The 21808-nt window shown below is 48.3% G+C and overlaps 1 protein-coding gene across 1 annotated transcript in view; it reads right to left on the bottom strand.

Moving 5' to 3' along the window:
* utp20 (UTP20 small subunit processome component) overlaps positions 1–21808 on the bottom strand; it is a 120594-nt gene that overhangs the window by 66277 nt on the left and 32509 nt on the right. The window contains exons 15-21 of the mRNA XM_078221075.1: positions 21016–21201; positions 15452–15542; positions 15274–15359; positions 8994–9119; positions 7986–8152; positions 4772–4980; positions 831–974 (exon numbers count right to left, since the gene is read on the bottom strand). Coding sequence (XP_078077201.1) covers positions 831–974; positions 4772–4980; positions 7986–8152; positions 8994–9119; positions 15274–15359; positions 15452–15542; positions 21016–21201 — 1009 coding nt within the window. The remainder of the gene's footprint in view (positions 1–830; positions 975–4771; positions 4981–7985; positions 8153–8993; positions 9120–15273; positions 15360–15451; positions 15543–21015; positions 21202–21808) is intronic.

Here is a 21808-nt window from a genome sequence, read left to right as displayed (position 1 = left end):
GGATAGAATATAAAAGCAGGGATGTCTTGATGCACCTGTACAGGGCATTGGTGAGGCCGCAGCTGGAATACTGTGTGCAGTATTGGTCCCCTTATATGAGGAACGATATATTGGCATTGGAGGGAGTGCAGAGAAGGTTCACCAGGTTGATACCGGAGATGAGGGGTTTGGATTATGAGGAGAGGCTGAGGAGATTGGGTTTGTACTCGTTGGAGTTCAGAAGGATGAGGGGGGATCTTATGGAGACTTATAAGATAATGCGGGGGCTGGATAGGGTGGAGGCGGGGAGATTCTTTCCACTTAGTAAGGAAGTTAAAACTAGAGGACACAGCCTCAAAATAAAGGGGGGTCGGTTTAAGACAGAGTTGAGGAGGAACTTCTTCTCCCAGAGGGTGGTGAATCTCTGGAATTCTCTGCCCACTGAGGTGGTGGAGGCTACCTCGCTGAATATGTTTAAAGCGCGGATGGATGGATTCCTGATCGGTAAGGGAATTAAGGGTTATGGGGATCAGGCGGGTAAGTGGTACTGATCCACGTCAGATCAGCCATGATCTTATTGAATGGCGGGGCAGGCTCGAGGGGCTAGATGGCCTACTCCTGCTCCTATTTCTTATGTTCTTATGTTCTAGCACCAAAGCAAATGGAGCTAAGATACAGGTCAGACATGATCTGATTGGATTGCAAAACCGGATCAAGGGGCTGAATGGCCTTCCCCTGTTCCCTTGTAAAAGAAAACCCCTCCTTTATCTGTTCAGGGTCAGGGTTTGAGGGCATGTCCTCGATGTGGCAGAGCAGAGCGAGAGAGCTGTGAGTGATAGAATAACTGTTACCTGTGGCCACACCACAGCGTGAAACACTGCGTCAACCTCATCCGCTGTGAACGCATAGGACTCAAATCCGGAGAAGAAAGCAGCTATCTGATTGATTCCCAGGTGCCTCAGATGTTTCAGCGGATTTATACACCTTGGTTGGATCTGTAGGTAAGACACGGAAAAACCTTAATTAATTATTACCCTTGCAGCTCTTTGCAACACACTGTACCCCAAACTGAACGGGTTCAGCAGCGGTCGTGCTTCTGTCCCTCGCATCAAGAGAAACAGAAAACTGTCTTACATTTATATAGCGCCTTTCACAACTAACGGCTCCCAGAGCGCCTCACAGCCGATGAAGTACCTATGAAGTGAGTGTAACCATTATCGTAATGTAGGAAATGCAGCAGCTAACTTCCCGCACAGAAAGATCCCAATAACAGCAATATTAGAACCATAGAATCCTTCCAGTGCAGGGGGAGGCCATTTGGCCCATCGTGCCTGCGCCGACCCTCCAACAGAGCATCCCGCCCAGACCCTATCTCCACGTATTTACCCCGCTAATCCCCCTGAACTACACATCCTGGGGCTACACAAAGGGGCAATTTAGTTTGACCAATCCACCTAACCTGCACATCTTGAGTGTGGGAGGAAACCGGAGCACCCAGAGGAATTCCACGCAGACACGGGGAGAACATGCAGATTCCGCACAGACAGTGACGTAAGGCTGGAATTGAACCCGGGTCCCTGGCGCTGTGAGGCAGCAGTGCTAACCACTGTGTTAAAGCATCATTGCATCCTAGTTTGCACTGTCTTGAATAACCTAGGTTCAATTCCCAGCTTGGGTCGCTGTCTGTGCGGAGTTTGCACATTCTCCCCGTGTCGACATGGGTTTCTTCCGGATGCTCCGGTTTCCTCCCACACTCCAAAGACATGCTGGTTTGGTGTATTGGCCGTGCTGAATTCTCCCTCAGTGTACCCGAACAGGTGCCAGAGTGTGGCGACTGAGGAATTTTCACAGTAACTTCATTGCAGTGCTAATGCAAGCCTACTTGTGACAAATAAATAAAATTTTACTTTACGGAGCAGTTAAACCTTTTAAGCATCAAAGTAACTGTCAGCAATACTCATCCGGCCGTTATAACGATAGCTGATTTAGTGCACTGTGTTAGAAATGGGTCAACTGCAACCTTTCACTTTAGACCTTATTGTATGTTAATTGTTTAATAGCACTCACCGGGAGATAGAAAGGGGCTACAGGTGGCATTGGGTGTGTGGGTGTGTGTGTGTGTGTGTGTGTGTGTGTGTGTGTGTGTGTGTGTGTGTGTGTGTGTGTGTGTGTGGAGTTGTAAAAGAGGCTAAAGTGATTTTGTGAAGAAGCTGGATTTGCATCATCTTTTATTACTGGACTGCAACTGAGAGGCTGAACGTCTGTGGGAATGCTGTTACGTAGAGCGTTTTTGCTTTGTATGTAAAAGCTGATTTTACCAGGTTACATTTCAGCACAGCATCCAGCTGCACAGAGTTACACATCGCCCCCCCCCACCCTGTACTCCAATACAGCAGAGGGTGCAAACCAAAACGCATTTCACACAATCCTAAAGCATGTGTTTAACTGAAGTGACTGCTTCACAGAACGGACAGGTTATTCATTCAATCTTCTTATGAGTCCATTCGATGTGAGCAGATTCACTGAATCCATGATCCTTTCTGCATACTTGTAGGCTATTTACCTATTCTCGGAATAATCCATTCCCCCTCTCACACTCTCTGCTCAATAATTCTCACTGATGGTCAGTGCTGCATTGCACCAAGTCTCCCCCAGCCACTGCCTCACCCTTATATTCACAATGCTAATCCTCAACCTTAGCCTAATGCCAGACGACCACAGCAAGGCCAACGCCTGAATTGCAGCCGGCAACAACAGCACTACCGCGAATCTGAAACCGCATGGCGCAAGAAAGGTTAATCTACCTGTTAAATAAATGGTAAAACAATCCGGTGCAAAATTTAGCAGAATGCATCATTCAAAGTAAGATGAAGCCCTTTGTGAGAACTTGGCTTCCTCAACACGGTCGAGTGATATCACAGTCCACCAAACACAAAGTACTTAGGCCGGCACGGTGGCACAATGGTTAGCACTGCTGCCTCACAGTGCCAGGGACCCGAGTCCCTATATCAATCCCAAACTAATACCACTGCCCCACTCTCTCCCCATGGCCCTGTATCAACCCCAATCTAATACCACTGCCCCACTCTCTCCCCATGGCCCTGTATCAATCTCAAACTAATACCACTGCCCAGCTCTCTTCCCATAGTCCTGCATTAATCCCCAAACTAATCCCACTGCCCCACTCTCTCCCCATAGCCCTGTATCAATCCCAATCTAACACCACTGCCCCACTCTCTCCCCATAGCCCTGTATCAATCCCAAACTAATACCACTGCCCAGCTCTCTTCCCATAGTCCTGCATTAATCCCCAAACTAATACCACTGCCCCACTCTCTCCCCATAGCCCTGTATCAACCCCAATCTAATCCCACTGTATCAATCCCAATCTAATCCCACTGCCCCGCTCTCTCCCCATAGCCCTGTATGGGTGACTGTCTGTGTGGAGTTTGCACATTCTCCCGTGTCTGCGTGGGTTTCCTCCGGCTCCCTCCCACTGTCCAAAGATGTGCGGGTTAGGTGGATTGGCCATGCTAAATTGCCCCTTAGTGTCAGGGAGATTAGCAGGGTAAATGCATGGGGTTATGGGGATGGGGCCTCGGTTGGATTGTGGTCGGTGCAGACTCGATGGGCCGAATGGCCTCCTTCTGCACTGTAGGGATTCTGTGATACTTTGCAGTTAAGGAATGAAGCGCAGCTACTGTTGTAATGTAGGAAACACACAATCAAACTGTGCACAGCAAGATTCCACAAAACAGCAGTGTAATAATGAACTTTGTCAATATGGTTTTGTGACCTTGATTGAAGGATAAATATTAGCCACGCAATTGGAGAAACCTTGCTGGCTCTTTTTCGAACAGTGTACTGGGATCTTTCACGCCCATTATGGAGAGGGCAGATGGGCCCTCGCTTTTAACAGAGAATTACAGAATCCCTACAGTGCAGAACAGGCCATTCGGCCCACCGACTCTGCTCTCTCTGACAGGCCTCCTCCCCCCTCCAATCCCCGTAACCCCACACACATTTACCATGGCCAATCCATCTGACTTGCACAAGTTTGGACTGTGGGAGGAAACTGGAGCACCCGGAGGAAACCCACGCAGACAAGCGAGGTTGGATAGGCTTGGGTTGTTTTCACTGGAGCAGGGAAGACTGAGGGGTGACTTGATCGAGGTGTTCAAGATTATGAGGGGCATGGACAGGGTGGATAGGGAGCAGCTGTTCCCCTTAGTTGAAGCGTCAGTTATGAGGGGACACAAGTTAAAAGTGAGGGGTGGGAAAAACCTTTTTACTCAGAGGGTGGTGAGGGTCTGGAATGCGCTGCCTGGGAGGGGGGTGGAGGCGGGATGCCTCACATCCTTTAAAAAGTACCTGGATGAGCACTTGGCACGCCATAACATTCAAGGCTAAGGGCCAAGTGCTGGCAAGTGGGATTAGGTGGGCAGGTCAGGCGTCGGTGCAGACTCGATGGGCCGAAGGGCCTCTTCTGCACTGTAGTATTCTGTGATTCTATGGGGAGAAAATGCAAACTCCACTCAGTCACCCAAGCCAGGAATCGAACCCGGGTCCCTGGAGCGGTGAGGCAGCAGTGCTAACCGCAGATTTGACAGTCAGTCAGCGCTCTCTGAATAATGTGGTACTCCCTCGGTACTGCACTGGATTTTGGGGACAGGATTACTTGCTCAAGCCTGTGGAGTGCAGCTTGAACTAACAACCTTCTGACTCAGGTGTGTTACCCCCACACACACAGCGCTCAGCAGACACCTGAACATGGGGTATTCACAGAGCTCACCTGGTCTCTTAGCTGAAGAATCTGTGAGACTGATGCAGTCATGCAGAGCACAATCTGGAGCAGTTTTGGCAGGTAATCGTGGATTAGGTGGCCCAGTTTTTTCATCACCACTTCAATGCCGTTTAGCAGACTGTGCTGACGCCCCAGGGGCAAAACCTTCGACATATCCAGAGACTTTACCGACTGTAATACTGAGAACAGACAGGAGCCTGACGCAAGAGAGATAAAAAGTTAGCCTGAAGCGTACAACACACAAACTCCAAACCTGTTGACATTACACGCTCTCCAGTGGGGAAGGTGTTTTTGAACCTTCCTTTTGCATCAGAATCTTTGACAATCACAGAGGTGTTTGATTCTACAGCTGTCCCTTTGCAATCCAAACTATTGAGCGAGTGTGTGTAAAACAGCCCAGCTGAACCCTAAGGCGAGTTGCGGCTTCACTGCTGATTTCATATTGCTTACGTTCAATATAAAAAATTATTCAATTTGCCATCCAAAGGTCGCAAGTTCAAATCCCACCAGGGGCAAGTCGTGCAACTAAATTCAATCAACCTGGAGCTTTGCGGCTGTGATACCTGCCAGGTTCTGCTCAAAATCGTTTTGTTTGGTGAACATCCTTCTGGGAAGGAAGCCTGGCACCTTCGCCCCAGCTTGCCTACTTAACTCCAGTTCCACCACATGTGGCGGAATTAATACTCTCCGGGTAACCTGGAATATAGTCAACAAAAACTGCTGTGTGTGTGGGGCTCCCACAACACAAGAATAAATAGTTATCAGTACAGGAGAGTGTGGGAGCAGTGAGATTAGATTGGGATTGATACAGGGCTACTGGGATAGAGTGGGGCAGTGGGATTGGTTTGGGATTGATACAGGACTATGGGGAGAGAACGGGGCAGTGGGATTAGTTTTGGGATTGATACAGGGCTATAGGGGGAGAGCGGGGCAGTGGGATTAGTTTTGGGATTGATACAGGGCTATGGGGGGAGAGCGGGGCAGTGGGATTAGTTTGGGATTGATACAGGACTATGGGGAGAGAGCGGGGCAGTGGGATTAGTTTGGAATTGACGCTGGGCTATGGAGAGAGAGTGGGAGAGTGGGATTCGTTTTGGGATTGAAACAGGACTATGGGGAAAGAGCGGGGCAGTGGGATTAGTTTTGGGATTGAAACAGGGCTATAGGGGGAGAACGGGGCAGTGCGATTAGTATTATTCTTGCTACCCTTCTTAAACAAAGGAACAATATTGGCTATTCTCCAATCCTCTGGGACCTCCCCTGTAGCCAGTGAGGATACAAAGATCTCTCTCAAGGCCCCAGCAATTTCCTCTCTTGCCTCTCTCAGTATTCTGGGGTATATCCCATCAGGCCCTAGAGACTTGTCTACCTTGACGTTTCTCAAGAATCCCAATACCTCCTCCTTTTTGATCTCAACATGACTCAAACTATCTACACATCCTTTCCCAGACTCATCATCCACCAAGTCCTTCTCTTTGGTGAATACTGACGCAAAGTACTCATTTAATACCTCGCCCATTTCCTCTGGCTCCACACATAGATTCCCTCCCTTGCCCTTGAGTGGGCCAACCCTCCCCCTGGCTACCCTCTTGCTCTTTATATATGTGTAAAAAGCCTTAGGATTTTCCTTAATCCTGCTGGCCAATGCTTTTTCATGACCCCTTTTAGCTCTTCTTACTCCTTGCTTAAGTTTCTTTCTACTTTCCTTGTATCCCACACTTGCTTCGTGTGTTCCCAGCCTCCTAGCTTTGACAAATGCTTCCTTTTCCCTTTGACTAGGCTCACACTATCTCTCGTTATCCAAGGTTCCCAAAACTTGCCATACCTATCCTTCATCCTTACAGGAATGTGCCGGTCCTGAATCCCTATCAACTTACACTTGAAAGCCTTCCACATGCCAGATGTTGATTTGCCCTCAAACATCTGCCCCCAATCTACATTCTCCAGTTCCTGCCTAATGCTGTAATTAGCCTTCCCACAATTTAGCACCTTCACTTGAGGGCTACGCTTCTCTTTATCCATCAGTACCTTAAAGCTTACTGAATTGTGGTCACTGTTCCTGAACTGCTCCCCTACTGAAACATCGACCATCTGGCCGGGCTCATTCCCCAATACCAGGTCCAGTACGGCCCCTTCCCGAGTTGGACTATCTACATACTGTTTCAAGAAGCCCTCCTGGATGCTCCTTACAAACTCTGCCCCATCCACGCCCCTAGCACTAAGTGAGTCCCAGTCAATATAGGGGAAATTAAAATCTCCCACCACAACAACCCTGTTACTTTTACACCTTGCCAAAATCTGCCTACATATCTGTTTCTCAATCTCCCGCTGGCAGTTGGGAGGCCTACAGTAAACCCCCAACATTGTGACTACACCCTCCCTATTCCTGAGCTCTATCCACATTGCCTCGCTGTATGAGCCCTCCGAGATGTCCTCCCAGAGTGCAGCTTGATATTCTCCTTAACCAGTAGTGCAACTCCCCCACCCCTTTTACATCCCCCTCTATCACGCCTGAAACATCTGTATCCTGGAATGTTAAGCTGCCAATCCTGTCCGTCCCTTAACCAAGTCTTTGTAACAGCAACAACATCATAGTTTCTAGTACTAATCCAAGCTCTAAGTTCATCTGCCTTACCTGTTACACTTCTCGCATTGAAACAAATGCACTTCAGTCCACCAGACCCCCTCTAATTTGCAATCCCACCCTGCCTGCTGTTTCCCTGAGTCTTCCTGGCCCTACTCTCTGGTTCCCCTTCAGCAAATTCACCTTTGCTTTGGGTCCCACCCTCCTGCCAAACTAGTTTAAATCCTCCCGTGTGACACTAGCAAACCTCCCGGCCAGAATATTTATGCCCTTCCAGTTTAGATGCAACCCGTCCTTCTTGTACAGGTCCCATCTGCCCCGGAAGAGACCCAATGGTCCAGATATCTGAAACTCTCCCTCCTACACCAGCTGTTTAGCCACGTGTTGAGCTGCACTATCCGCCTATTCCTAGCCTCACTGGCACGTGGCACAGGGAGTAATCCTGAGATTACAACCCGAGAGGTCCTGCTTTTTAACTTTCTACCTAACTCCCTAAACTGCTGCTGCAGGACCTCATCACTCTTCCTGTCTATGTCGTTAGTACCAATATGTATAGGGGCAGAGAAAAGGAACAGCAGATTTCCAGTATAAACAATGCAGAGTTGTGTCAGTGCGTACCCTCAGCTAAATGCTTTGCCGGCTCCAGGAGAAGACAGAGGAAGACATCGACTTCTTGAGGCAACGAGCCGGCCAGGAAGTTTAGAACGATGCCCATGCGGGTCCCTGCCGCCGCTCGGCCTTGTGTTTTACTCCCAGTTTTGTTCCGCATGCGTCCATAAAGAATCCTTCAAAAGAAAAACAGAGATGGAATTAAACATTTTTAACAGGAAGGATTTTAATTTACTTCTGGAGTTTTGAAGACAACAATCGCTAAAGGGAACAGTATCGTATTGAAACACTTCTGTGTCCGTCCATCTAAGAATACCGTCCAGAAACCCGATAAACACATGAAGAAACATAAAAATACTTTGATCAGTAAGAGAGGTGGAAGGAAGCTTGGATGCAGCATAAACAAGGTAGTTTGGTCGAATGACCTCTCTCTGTGTTTAGACTCAATGTTAAGCCACAACAGTTGCGCAGGCTGTCGGTGAGTCGCCACTGGGAGTGGGAGGGTTGCCAAATCTTTTCCCACTTGTAGACCAGGGGCCTGAGCCCCAGTCCAGTTAATTGATCGTGGAACAACAGCCGGGCAACATCTGTCAGATCATAACTTCTGTTCCCTGCTCTCCTCCTCCCAGCATAATGATTTACACTCGTTCTCTGCTGTATGGTTTTGTGTACATTATCATAGAATCCCGACAGTGCAGAAGGAGGCCATTCGGCCCATCAAGTCTGCACCGACCACAACCCCACCCAACCCCTTTCCCTGCAACCCATATATTTCCTCCGCTAATCCCTCCAAACTACACTTCTCGGGAAATTAAGGGTCAATTTAGCATGGCCAATGCACCGAACCAGCACATCTTTGGAGTGTGGGAGGAAACCGGAGCACCGGAGGAAACCCACGCAGACATGGGGAGAATGTGCAGACTCTGCACAGACAATAACCCAAGCCGGGAATCGAGGCAGCAGTGCTAACCACTGTGCCGCCCACATAAAAACATTTACAAGCCCTGCGTTGCTTACCTCATTATAACTGGGACGAGCTCAGCCCTGTGTGGACCTGACACAACGGTCGTCTCCTCTGCGATGCTGAAGTGGATGATTTCGTCTTTGAAGCTCTTGTCCTCCAGCAATCGCTGGAGATTTTCCCTGCACCAAGAAACCAAGGTTCGTTCAGACACGGAAACGTTAATTGAAACACAAGAGATTTTCCTCCATTGATTTCAGAAATTGTTTTATCCATTTTTTTTTGTAAAAAGTGCAGTCTAAATCATTTTGTGGTAACGTTGGCCACAAAACGGTAGTGGAAGACATTGCGATATTCAAATTTATTGATAAAAATATCGAGATACTTTACAGCATAGACTCAGAACTGGGGGCAGTGAGTTACACAGGTCCCTCGTGGTCAGACTAAACTCGCGAAAGCCCACACGCCCGTACCCACTAAAGACGGGTATAGGAAGATGCTGATGGTAACGCTCCATAACACTTATATCCCCCCCACCTTATTTCAATATCCCCAAGGAAAGAACCATGATGAAACTCATGTCTCAACCAAACATTAGTCTTTCAGGAGCTTTGCAACGACACTATGACCTGCGCAGTATCACTGGTGACCCTGTAGACACTGGGAGGCTTGTTTCAGTGGAGCTGGAGTTGTGGGCACAGGGGTAGGTTGAGTACCTGTGGAGGAATGTCCCTCATCCTCTCCTGGAGTAGAATCCAGTGGAAATCCTCGTATTACATTCCTGTCCAATGTCCATAGCAGCATTTCCACCGCGTTATCTGGAACCGTTGCTGTCTCCGGAGTCAAGGTGCAGACAAATGTGATCCCGGTGTCTGCAAACGACTATTCCATTGGTCAGTTTCAAAGATACTGGACCACTTTGGTTGAGAGTAACTCCAGGCAGCAGCTTGATTGCTGCCAAAATTCCTCACGTGTACACCATCATTGGGGCTGAAATGTCTCTCCTTAGCATGGTAGTCATGTCTCTTCAGACCTTTCCTGTCTCCTTCCCACTCCCGCTTTGACATCTGGATGTAGCAGATCCAGTGGGACATTGGCTTCCGACCCATCAGTAATTCAGCAGGAGAGAGTCCGGTTGCTGCTTGTGGTGTGAAACGGAACAGGAACAAGAACCGTGAGTGCTTCGCTCCCAAAGCATCGCCCACCATTCTCCTCAATCCTTCTTTCAGTGTCTGAACAGCTCCCTCTGCTAAACCGTTCGAAGCTGCATGAAAAGGCGCAGTATGCACACGGCGCATCCATTCCTCTGCATAAACTCTTGGAACAAATCACTTGTACACGTTGTACCGTTATCAGAAACAAGAGAATTCGGAAAACCATAGAATCCCTACAGCGCAGAATGAGGCGGCACGGTAGCACAGTGGTTAGCACTGCTGCTTCACAGCTCCAGGGTCCCGGGTTCGATTCCCGGCTCGGGTCACTGTCTGTGTGGAGTTTGCACATTCTCCTCGTGTCTGCGTGGGTTTCCTCCGGGTGCTCCGGTTTCCTCCCACAGTCCAAAGATGTGCGGGTTAGGTTGATTGGCCAGGTTAAAAAAAATTGCCCCTTAAGAGTCCTGGGATGCATAGGTTAGAGGGATTAGCGGGTAAACATGTGGGGGTAGGGCCTGGGTGGGATTGTGGTCGGTGCAGACTCGATGGGCCGAATGGCCTCCTTCTGCACTGTAGGGTTTCTATGATTTCTATGAGGCTATTCGGCCCATCGAGTCAGCATCGACCACAATCCCACCCAGGCCCTATTCCGGTAACCCCACCCATTTACCCTGCTAATCCCCCTGACACTAAGGGTCAATTTATCATGGCCAATCCACCTAACCCGCACATCTTTGGACTGTGGGAGGAAACCGGAGCACCCGGAGGAAACCCATGCAGACACAGGGAGAATGTGCAAACTCCACACAGACCCAAGGCTGGAATCAAACCCGAGTCCCTAGCGCTGTGAGGCAGCAGTGCTAACCACTGTCACCGTGCCGCCCACCACGAGTTGCAAAAACTTGCCATTGCCAAGGGAGCTGTAATGTTGCTCAGGATGTGTACACTTAGAATGCGCATCCACAATGACTAGAACCATATGACCCATGAAAGACCTTCCAAAGTGCACATCAAGTCTCAACAAGGGATGATCAGGCCACTCACACAGATGTAATGGTGCTGGTGGCACCGTCCTCTGGATGAGCTGACATACAGGACAGGATTTCACTTTGTTCTCCAAGATCTGATCCACATTCGGCCTGGCTAAACATTTCACTCAGGAGGCACCCAGCTCAGCCTCACGAACTTGAGCCAAAACTTGTGAACGACCAGGAGGTGGGAGGTCACTCTGGACCCCCAGAGAGGATACAACCATCCTGCACACTCTCCGCTTTGCACATGGTCTCAGTTCATCATCCCCTATAACCGTCGGCCAATCCTGCTTGAGGAATCTCTTCACCTGCGATAGAACAGGGTCCTGGTCCATCCACTGCTTCTTCTGTTTAACATTCACTGGAGAAACTGAAAGTATCTCAAGCAAGAAAATTGTCTCTGGAAGAAAAACGTCTCGGTGAGCCTGGCTGCTAAAGGGAGACGTCTCAGTGTGTCTGTGTTTGCATTGTCCTTCCCTGCCCTGTACATAACGTTATACTGGTAAGCTGACAGTGAGAGAGCCCGGTGCTGCATTCTCGCCGAGACCTTGAGAGGAATGCACTTGGATTGACCAAAAGGACACATCAATGGCTTGTGTCCGGTACATCTAGTGAGCGAATGACTATAGAGGTACTGATGGAATCTTTTCACTATAAAAATAAGTTAGACCTTCTTTGCCCGACTGAGAGTATCCCGTTCCAGCCTTTGTCAGCTTCATGATGCAAAACCGATGGGTTTTTCAGAACCGTCATCTATTGAGGGAGAAAGTACAGCCCCCATACTATAGGGCGAGGGCATCACATGATAGGATAGGTTCCCTGTCTGGATCAAAATGGACCAGCAGGTCAGCCAGTTTTAGCAATGCTTTCATATCTTTGAAAGCCTCCTTCTGTGTGGACTCCCATTTTCATTGGGTTTCTTTGTGCAGATGTAGACACGATGGAGCCAACACTGTTGACAGGACTGGCAAAAACTTCCCATAATTGTTTGCTAAGTCTAAAAATGACCGAACTCGGCCACATTCCTGGGCTCCGAAGCTTCCCTTATGCTTGAACTTTCCCCTCCACTGGAGATAAGCCTGTGTAGTGATTCGGTGGACTCAACACGCCATGCTCAGTGCCTGAAAAATGCACTTCGCCTGTTCAGATGCAGCCCTGCCTCTAACACCCTTTTTAAAACTCGATCCAAGTTGCTGCAGTGTTCCTCCTCAGTCTTTCCTGTAATTAAAATGTCATCAAAGTAGCCTCAACCTGAGGATTGCCTCGGAACAGTTTGTCCATTGTCCTTGAGGTCATCAGACTGGAAGATATGCCAAAAACCAAACGATCGTACTAGAGCAACCCTTTATGCATGTTGATGGTCAAGTACTGCTTCGAATCTTCCTCTGGCAAGAGTTGTTGATCAGCCTGGCTCACGTCCAGTTGTGAAAACATCTCATCTCTCGCAAGGGCTGAAAATAAATCTTCCACCCTAGGTAACCGATAAACATCTAACTTGGAAACCTGGTCGATGGTGAGCTTGTAGCCACCACAGAAACGCACCATGCCATCATTTCTAAGGACAGGAACGGTTGGAGTTGCCAACGAGAATTGGCTCCAAGCTTTTGCAGCTGTTCCAACTCCACCTCCAATTTCCTCCTCATGGTTGAGGGCACTTGAAAAAGCCAGTAGCAACCGGAGGATTTACGCACAATTTCACAGTAGTATCAGGCACTGTATCCAGTTCATCGTTCAACACATCCAGATACCGCTTGACAACATCTCCAGTCACCCTCGTGTGCTTGATGCCACTTCAATGGGATTGTGCTGAGTCAATCACCCCCTAGCAAACCCGGCCCCTTCCCTTTGACCACAAGGAGGCGTGCCCTTGCTGCTTGACTATTGGACGCAATATGGACTTCCAACGCCCTGAGCAAAGGAATGGACGCTGTGCTGGGCGTCTGAAGATTAATCTGTGCCACAGTAGAGGCTGGTGCTCAGAGGCCCACGTCGACTTGTAGGCCTTGTCACTAATTACTGACGCGGAGGCTCCCGTATCCATCTTAATTTGCATTTGCTTACTATCGCCCACGACTGTAGTAAAAATAGGCCCTGCTCGTGCTTCATTCATATTAAACATGCTGTAAGCTGGCTCCTCTGCTGCTCTGAGCTGTCCACAGGTGTAGCTGATGGAGACTTCTTTGATCTTATACTGAGGCCAACCACACCTACAACGCTCCACTGCTTTCACCTTTCCGATGCCGCGCTTTGCCTGGGCACCAACACCGGCCTTCTGCAAACCGTTAGCAACACACACACACACACACACACACACACGAGAGACCATAAGACATAGGAGCAGAATTCGGCCACTCGGCCCATCAAATCTGCTCCACCATTCAATCATGGCTGATATTTTTCTCATCCCCATTCTCCTGCCTTTTCCCCATAACTCCTGATCCCCTTATTAAACAAGAACCTATCTATCTCTGTCTTAAAGACACTCAATGACCTGGCCTCCACAGCCCTCTACGGTATAGAGTTCCACAGATTCACCATTCTCTGGCTGAAGAAAGTCCTCCTCATCTCTGTTTTAAAGGATCATCCCTTTAGCCTGAGGTTGTGCCCTCTGGTTCTAGTTTTTCCTACTCGTGGAAACATCCTCTCCACGTCCACTCTATCCAGGCCTCGCGGTATCCTGTAAGTTTCAATAAGATCCCCCCCCCCCTCATCCTTCTAAACTCCAACGAGTACAAACCCAGAGTCCTCAACCGTTCCTCATACGACAAACTCTCCATTCCATGGATCATTCTTGAAAACCTCCACTGGATCCTTTCCAAGGCCAGCACACTCTTCCTTAGATATGGGGCCCAAAATTGCTCACAATACTCCAAATGGGGTCTGACCAGCCTTATACGGCCTCAGAAGTACATCCCTGCTCTTGTATTCTAACCCTCTCGACATGAATGCTAACATTGCATTTGCCTTCCTAACTGCCGACTGAACCTGCACGTTAACCTTAAGAGAATCTTGAACAATGACTCTCAAGTCCCTTTGTGTTTCTGATTTCCTAAGCATTTCCCCATTTAGAAAATAGTCTCTGCCTCCATTCCTCCTTCCAAAGTGCATAACCTCACACTTTCCACATTGTATTCCATCTGCCACTTCTTTGCCCACTCTCCTAACCTGTCCAAGTCCTTCCATTTCGCCTCATCTTCTATTCCGTTTGCGCTGAAACCTCTTCACACATTTAGCCCAGTCCTCACTTCTCTCATCGATCTCCCCGAACATAGCCCAGGTGCTGCTAACTCGAAACTCAGTTGAATAAACTCACGATGAAAACTAGCTACTCTCTGTACGCAACCTCATGTCGCCACGCTGAACATCAAAGATCTGAGTTTTGTTTTCTTACCGTTTTCTCCTCGCTGCCAAAATGATGTGGTGACTTGAGACCACAAATAAGGCAGTCAGATGTGTTGTTTAAAAGAAAGAACTTCTTTATTTAAATAAATAAATTTCACAATAGCAGTAACACAGCTGAGCAGTGATAACTATGAAAACAGGAGCACTAGTAAAACATGTTTTGCTTACAGGTCACCACCTTGCAGACTAAAAATCCCGCCAAAGCCCGCACATGCTCAGAACCCTCAAGAGACACCAGTAAAACAATTAAGATAAAAGATAAAGTTTATTTATTAGTCCCAAGTAAGGCTTACATTAACACTGCAATGAAGTCACTGTGAAATTCCCTAGTTGCCACAGTCCGGCACCCGTTCGGTTCAATGCACCCAACCAGTACGTCTTTCAGACTGTGGGAGGAAACCCACGCATACATGGGGAGAACGTGCAAACTCTACACAGACAGTGACCCAAGCCGGGAATCGAACCCAGGTCCCTGTCGCTGTGAGGCAGCAGTGTTAATTACATGGGAGAAAAGGGTGATAAGAACACTCTATACTCAACATGAACTCCAACAATAGTGAACAAGAGAGCGAAAGAGACGGAGACAAAAGACACAAAACTGGGAAGCACAACACAAGAGAAAACACAATTACAGAGATTACGTTTTGTTGATTCTTGACAGTAGGCGATGTTAGGGGAATTAATTAGTGTTAAATAAATTAAATCCTTTAATAAAGGTTGATTAATAAAGGCATGGGACAGGTTAACGTTACCTGTAAGGCAGCAGGTGAGGGTGTTTGTACGTGAACAGACATTCCAAGGCGATTTTCTGAACATCCTGGTAACGGTGACATAGTAGCTATAATGGGAGGGAAATAATTTAAAACGCGTTTAGCTGCAGGAAAAGAGCAGAAGATACCATATGTTCTGAGCCATATACTTGTCTCATACCTGTGTGTATAACTCCTTCAGCTTGGGTTCCAGGTAGAGTGATTGCGGGTTGCTGAACTTTGAGAAAATCTTCAGGTGAGCAAGCAATTGCCTGGAACAACATAAATCACATTAAAGTTTGCAAAAGATGAAACATAGCAAGGATAATCCATTTAAAAACTGCAAAGGAGCAGAGGGCTGGATAATCTTAAAGTATAATCTGCATTCCATTCACAAAGCAGCACGTGTGCTGGGTTTCTGCAGAAGTGTATTGTGTGAAGGATTAAAATGCTTCAGTGCATCACCTTTCGATCCGCAGAGCTAGACCTTATCCCCATCAAACCTTGCTGCCACGGAGCTGCCGGCTCAGTCAGCATCATTCTTCCCACAGTCACAAAGGTTAAGTTTCAAGCTCCACTCGGAAAGCAACTGCATAATCTAAGCCCCCACACCAACACCTCACAGCACCAGGGACCTGGGTTCGATTCCGGCCTTGGGTGACTGTCTGTGTGGAGTTTGCACATTCTCCCCGTGTCTGCATGGGTTTCCTCCGGGTGCTCCGGTTTCCTCCCACAGTCCGAAAGATGTACAGATTAGGTGGATTGACTGTGCTAAAGTACCCCTTCGTGTCCAAAGATACATAGGTTAGGTGGACTGGCCATGGCAAATGCGTGGGGTTGGGGGGATTGGGGGGAGGGGGGTGTTTGAGGGGGAGCTAGGCCTGGGTTAAATGTTCTTTCGGAAAGTCGGTGCAGACTAAATGGGCCGAATAGCCTCCTTCTGCACTGACGGCATTCTATGGTTCCATGATCCAACTTAATACCAACTGAGTGTTGTGTTTTTCGAGGTGCTATCCTCTGGATTTGATGTTAAAGCAAGGCCCCACAGTCGCAGGTCCACAGGTTCACTGTGACAACAACTTGCACTTATAACAGCACATTTAACATAATGAAGCATCCCTTCATCGATATTCAAAATTCAACATCGAGTCAGGTAAAGAGCTATCGGGGCAGCCAATCACAAGCTAGGTCAAAAAGCTTGAAGGAGTGGCCTCAAGAGGAAAAAGAGATGTCGAGAGCTGGAGATACAGGCAAGGAATTCCAGAATTTAAGGCCTTGGCAACCAAAGGTGTGGCCACCAATGGTGCAGCGATTGAAGTCAGGGATGCTAAGGTGTCAGAATTACAGTGCAGGGATCGGGGAAGGCTGTGGGGCGAGAGGTTACAAGAGAGAAAAGGTTGTCGAGTGCCATTTCTGGTCCGGCCTACATGTGTCTCCAGAGCCACAGCAATGTGGTTCACTCTTAACTGCATTCGGGCAACTAGGGATGGGCAATAAATGCTGTCAGAAGTTTAACAACACCAGGTTAAAGTCCAACAGGTTTATTTGGTAGCAAAAGCCACACAAGCTTTCGAAGCTCCAAGCCCCTTCTTCAGGTGAGTGGGAATTCTGTTCACAAACAGGGCATATAAAGACACAGACTCAATTTACACGAATAATGGTTGGAATGCGAATACTTACAACTAATCAAGTCTTTAAGAAACAAAACAACGTGAGTGGAGAGAGCATCAAGACAGGCTAAAAAGATGTGTATTGTCTCCAGACAAGACAGCCAGTGAAACTCTGCAGGTCCAGGCAACTGTGGGGGTTACAAATAGTGTGACATGAACCCAATACCCCGGTTGAGGCCGTCCTTGTGTGTGCGGAACTTGGCTATCAGTTTCTGCTCAGCGACTCTGCGCCGTCATGTGTCACGAAGGCCGCCTTGGAGAACGCTTAGCCGAATATCAGAGGCCGAATGCCCGTGACCGCTGAAGTGCTCCCCAACAGGAAGAGAACAGTCTTGCCTGGTGATTGTCGAGCGGTGTTCATTCATCCGTTGTCGCAGCGTCTGCATAGTTTCCCCAATGTACCATGCCTCGGGACATCCTTTCCTGCAGCGTATCAGGTAGACTACGTTGGCCGAGTTGCAAGAGTATGTACCGTGTACCTGGTGGATGGTGTTCTCACGTGAGATGATGGCATCTGTGTCGATGATCCGGCACGTCTTGCAGAGGTTGCTGTGGCAGGGTTGTGTGGTGTCGTGGTCACTGTTCTCCTGAAGGCTGGGTAGTTTGCTGCGGACAATGGTCTGTTTGAGGTTGTGCGGTTGTTTGAAGGCAAGAAGTGGGGGTGTGGGGATGGCCTTGGCGAGATGTTCGTCTTCATCAATGACATGTTGAAGGCTCCGGAGGAGATGCCGTAGCTTCTCCGCTCCGGGGAAGTACTGGACGACGAAGGGTACTCTGTCCACCGTGTCCTGTGTTTGTCTTCTGAGGAGGTCGGTGCGGCTTTTCGCTGTGGCGCGTTGGAACTGTTGATCAATGAGTCGAGCGCTATATCCTGTTCTTATGAGGGCATCTTTCAGCGTCTGGAGGTGTCTGTTGCGATCCTCCTCATCCGAGCAGATCCTGTGTATACGGAGGGCTTGTCCGTAGGGGATGGCTTCTTTAATGTGTTTAGGGTGGAAGCTGGAGAAGTGGAGCATCGTGAGGTTATCCGTGGGCTTGCGGTACCGTGAGGTGCTGAGGTGACCGTCCTTAATGGAGATGCGTGTGTCCAAGAATGCAACCGATTCCGGAGAGTAGTCTATGGTGAGTCTGATGGTGGGATGGAACTTGTTGATGTCATCATAGAGTTGTTTCAGTGATTGTTCACCATGAGTCCAAAGGAAGAAAATGTCATCGATGTATCTAGTGTATAGCATCGGTTGAAGGTCCCGTGCAGTGAAGAAGTCTTGTTCGAACCTGTGCATGAAGATGTTGGCATATTGAGGTGCGAATTTGGTCCCCATGGCTGTTCCGTGTGTCTGGATGAAGAACTGGTTGTTGAAGGTGAAGACATTGTGGTCCAGGATGAAGCGGATGAGATGTAAAATTGCATCTGGAAACTGGCAGTTGTTGGCGCTGAGCACTGAGGCCGTTGCAGCAATGCCATCGTCATGGGGGATGCTGGTGTAGAGTGCCGAGACATCCATTGTGACGAGGAGCGCTCCTGGTTCAACTGCTCCATGTGTGCCGAGTTTCTGTAGGAAGTCCGTCGTGTCGTGACAAAAGCTGGGGGTTCTTTGTACAATGGGTTTCAAGATGCCCTCGACATAGCCGGAGAGGTCCCATTGCCCGATACGATGGGACGGCCGGGTGTGTTTGCCTTGTGTATCTGCGGGAGGCAGTAGAGATCTCCAACGCGGGGAGTGCGTGGGATGAGAGCACGGAGGGTGCTCTGAAGGTCCGGATCAAAGGTCTTGATCAGAGTGTTGAGTTGACAGGTGTGTTCTTTGGTCGGATCTGCAGATAACTGTCTGTAGTGTTCCTCGTTGTTTAGTTGTCGGTACACTTCTTTGCAGTAATCCGTTCTGTTCAATATGACGATGGCCCCTCCTTTGTCTGCTGGTTTGATGACAATGTTGCGGTTGGTCTTGAGAGCGTGGATGGCGTTGCGTTGTGCTTGGGTGATGTTCGGGGCTGTCTTGTGAGTGCGGCTGATGAATTTGGTGTTGACGCACCTCCTGACGGCTTGGGCATACATGTCAAGTCGAGGGCAGCGGCCTTCCGGCGGAGTCCAATTCGACTCTTTCCTCTTCGGATGCACTGTTGGTTGCAATGTGCCCACATTGCCAACATTTTAATTCGTTGTAGGTCGTTGTGAAGTGTGTGCCAAGGAATGTCATTTGTCAATGTCAATTACCTTCGGGTAAGCGTTCTCCAAGGCGGCCTTCGTGACACACGACGGCGCAGAGTCGCTGAGCAGAAACTGATAGCCAAGTTCCACACACACAAGGACGGCCTCAACCGGGATATTGGGTTCATGTCACACTATTTGTAACCCCCACAGTTGCCTGGACCTGCAGAGTTTCACTGGCTGTCTTGTCTGGAGACAATACACATCTTTTTAGCCTGTCTTGATGCTCTCTCCACTCACGTTGTTTTGTTTCTTAAAGACTTGATTAGTTGTAAGTATTCGCATTCCAACCATTATTCATGTAAATTGAGTGTGCGTCTTTATATGCCCTGTTTGCGAACAGAATTCCCACTCACCTGAAGAAGGGGCTTGGAGCTCCAAAAGCTTGTGTGGCTTTTGCTACCAAATAACCCTGTTGGACTTCAACCTGGTGTTGTTAAACTTCTTACTGTGTTTACCCCAGTCCAACGCCGGCATCTCCACACAATAAATGCTGGCCAGCCAGCGACGCCCATGTCCCGCATATGAATAAAAAAATAGGCAGCTGGCTGAACAAGCCAATAAATTGGTGCATTGAATGTAAATTCAGTCACCTCCCTGGCCCAGCCCAGAGATAGTCTCCCCAGTACACATGCTGGTCTTGGCCTGATTTGCTTACAGAGTTGAGTGTCCTTGGATGCTCTGCAACACTGTCTTGTCCAAGTGCCAAGTGCATTCCTTGGCACACACTTCACAACAACCTACAACTAATTAAAACGTTGGCAATGTGAGCACATTGCAACCAACAGGCTTGATCATTGGCTCAGTTACCGAGAGAGACATCCAGTTTCATGTGTACAGGTGGCCAGGAGCGCTTTCCCAAACAAGCAGAGATCCAGGTTCAGGCACAGCACTGCCTGGCTGAAACCCAAATCAATACAGCGACAGACATGCAGTTTAAACACACCCTCAGAGCAGACCCAACCAGCGATAACTAACTTGGCTGCCAGCTTATATATATTATTGGCAAAGGGCGAACAACATTTATTTCAATTCACAGTATTTAAAACTCAAGCCGACTAATTGTCACATGTATTACAGTGAAAAGTATTGTTTCTTGTGCACTATACAGACAAAGCATAGAGAAGGAAAGGAGAGAGAGCAGAATGTAGTGAGACAGTCATAGCTGGGTATGGAGAAAGATCTGGTGCCTCAACACAATTAACAATCTTTTTGGGATTTTCCCTAAGTCACACTGACTGCATTTCAAAGATATTTATTTTGCTGCAAGGCACTTGGAAATTTTTATTTTATTCTTTTTTTTGTTTTATTAGTATGAGAGGCATGGGTGTTGCTGGTTGGCCAGCATTCATTCCCATCCCTAGCTGCCCTTGGAGGGCAGTTGAGAGTCAACCACATTGCTGTGGTTCTAGAGTCACATGTAGGCCAGACCGGGTAAGGATGGCAGATTTCCTTCTCTAAAGGACATTAGTGAACCAGATGGGTTTTTCCGACAATCAGCAATGGTTTCATAGTCATCAGTAGATTCTTAATTCCAGGTAATTTTTATTGAATTAAAATTCCACCATCTGCTGTGGTGGGATTCGAACCCGGGTCCCCAGAACATTAGCTGTGTTTCTGGATTAATAGTCTAGCGATAATACCACTGGGCCATCGCCTCCCCTATGTCCTGGAGGTTTGAAAAGTTGAGTTGAAGCCTTGGCGTAGATGTGAAATCTTCTTATTTAGACACACAAATGACAGGCATGCACCTCAATAACCAGAGTGCTCCTTCACATCCAGTTAATGCTCCGAATAGGAGTATAATTAAATGCCCAGCAGAGTCAGAGGAGTTTGAGTTTCGGGAAAGTGCCTCACTGTACTTACTTTACAGCCGCTCTCCTGGGTTTCTTCCCTACAGCAAACACGGGATCTTCAGGAGCTGCGACCTCAGGGTCAATGGCAGCGCACTCATCCTGCAGTTCCACAGTGATCCCCTTCTCATCAGCATACTCCTTCTTCCTGATGTCCTCAGCTGGGGCGACCAGCGAATCCGCTGGATAATATTCATTGCTGCATGAAGCAGAGGGAGACAGATCACTTGCCAGCAATATTCCCTCTAAGCTGTGCCCACTACCCAGAGGTTCCCTTGACCATTTACCAATTGAAATACTTAAACATGATAAGACACAATTATTAACTGCTAACCTATCTCCAATTCAAGTAATGTTTCTTTTATAGACTTAAATGTCACTTCAAAATCAGTTGTCAACACACAGGTTATGTGTGTTGTTTTTGTACTTAGGCTGCCAGTCCGCAAGCCTCCAGAACACCTCAGGGAGAGACACACACACAGAGATCTATTTCTCCCATCAGTTCCCAAACAGCAGCCTCCAGAGAGAGAGAGAGAGAGAGAAAGAGAGAGAGAGGGAGAGAGGGGGAAAAGAGAGAGAGGGGGGAAAAGAGAGAGAGGGGGAAAAGAGAGAGAGGGGGAAAAGAGAGAGAGGGGGAAAAGAGAGAGAGAGGGGGAAAAGAGAGAGAGAGGGGGAAAGAGAGAGAGGGGGAAAAGAGAGAGAGGGGGAAAAGAGAGAGAGAGGGGGAAAAGAGAGAGAGAGGGGGGAAAAGAGAGAGAGAGGGGAAAAGAGAGAGAGAGGGGAAAAGAGAGAGAGGGGGAAAAGAG

Source organism: Mustelus asterias, chromosome 9 (assembly GCF_964213995.1).
Source record: "Mustelus asterias chromosome 9, sMusAst1.hap1.1, whole genome shotgun sequence".
NCBI classification, from domain to species: domain Eukaryota; kingdom Metazoa; phylum Chordata; class Chondrichthyes; order Carcharhiniformes; family Triakidae; genus Mustelus; species Mustelus asterias.
This window is presented reverse-complemented; position numbering and strand designations above follow the sequence as displayed.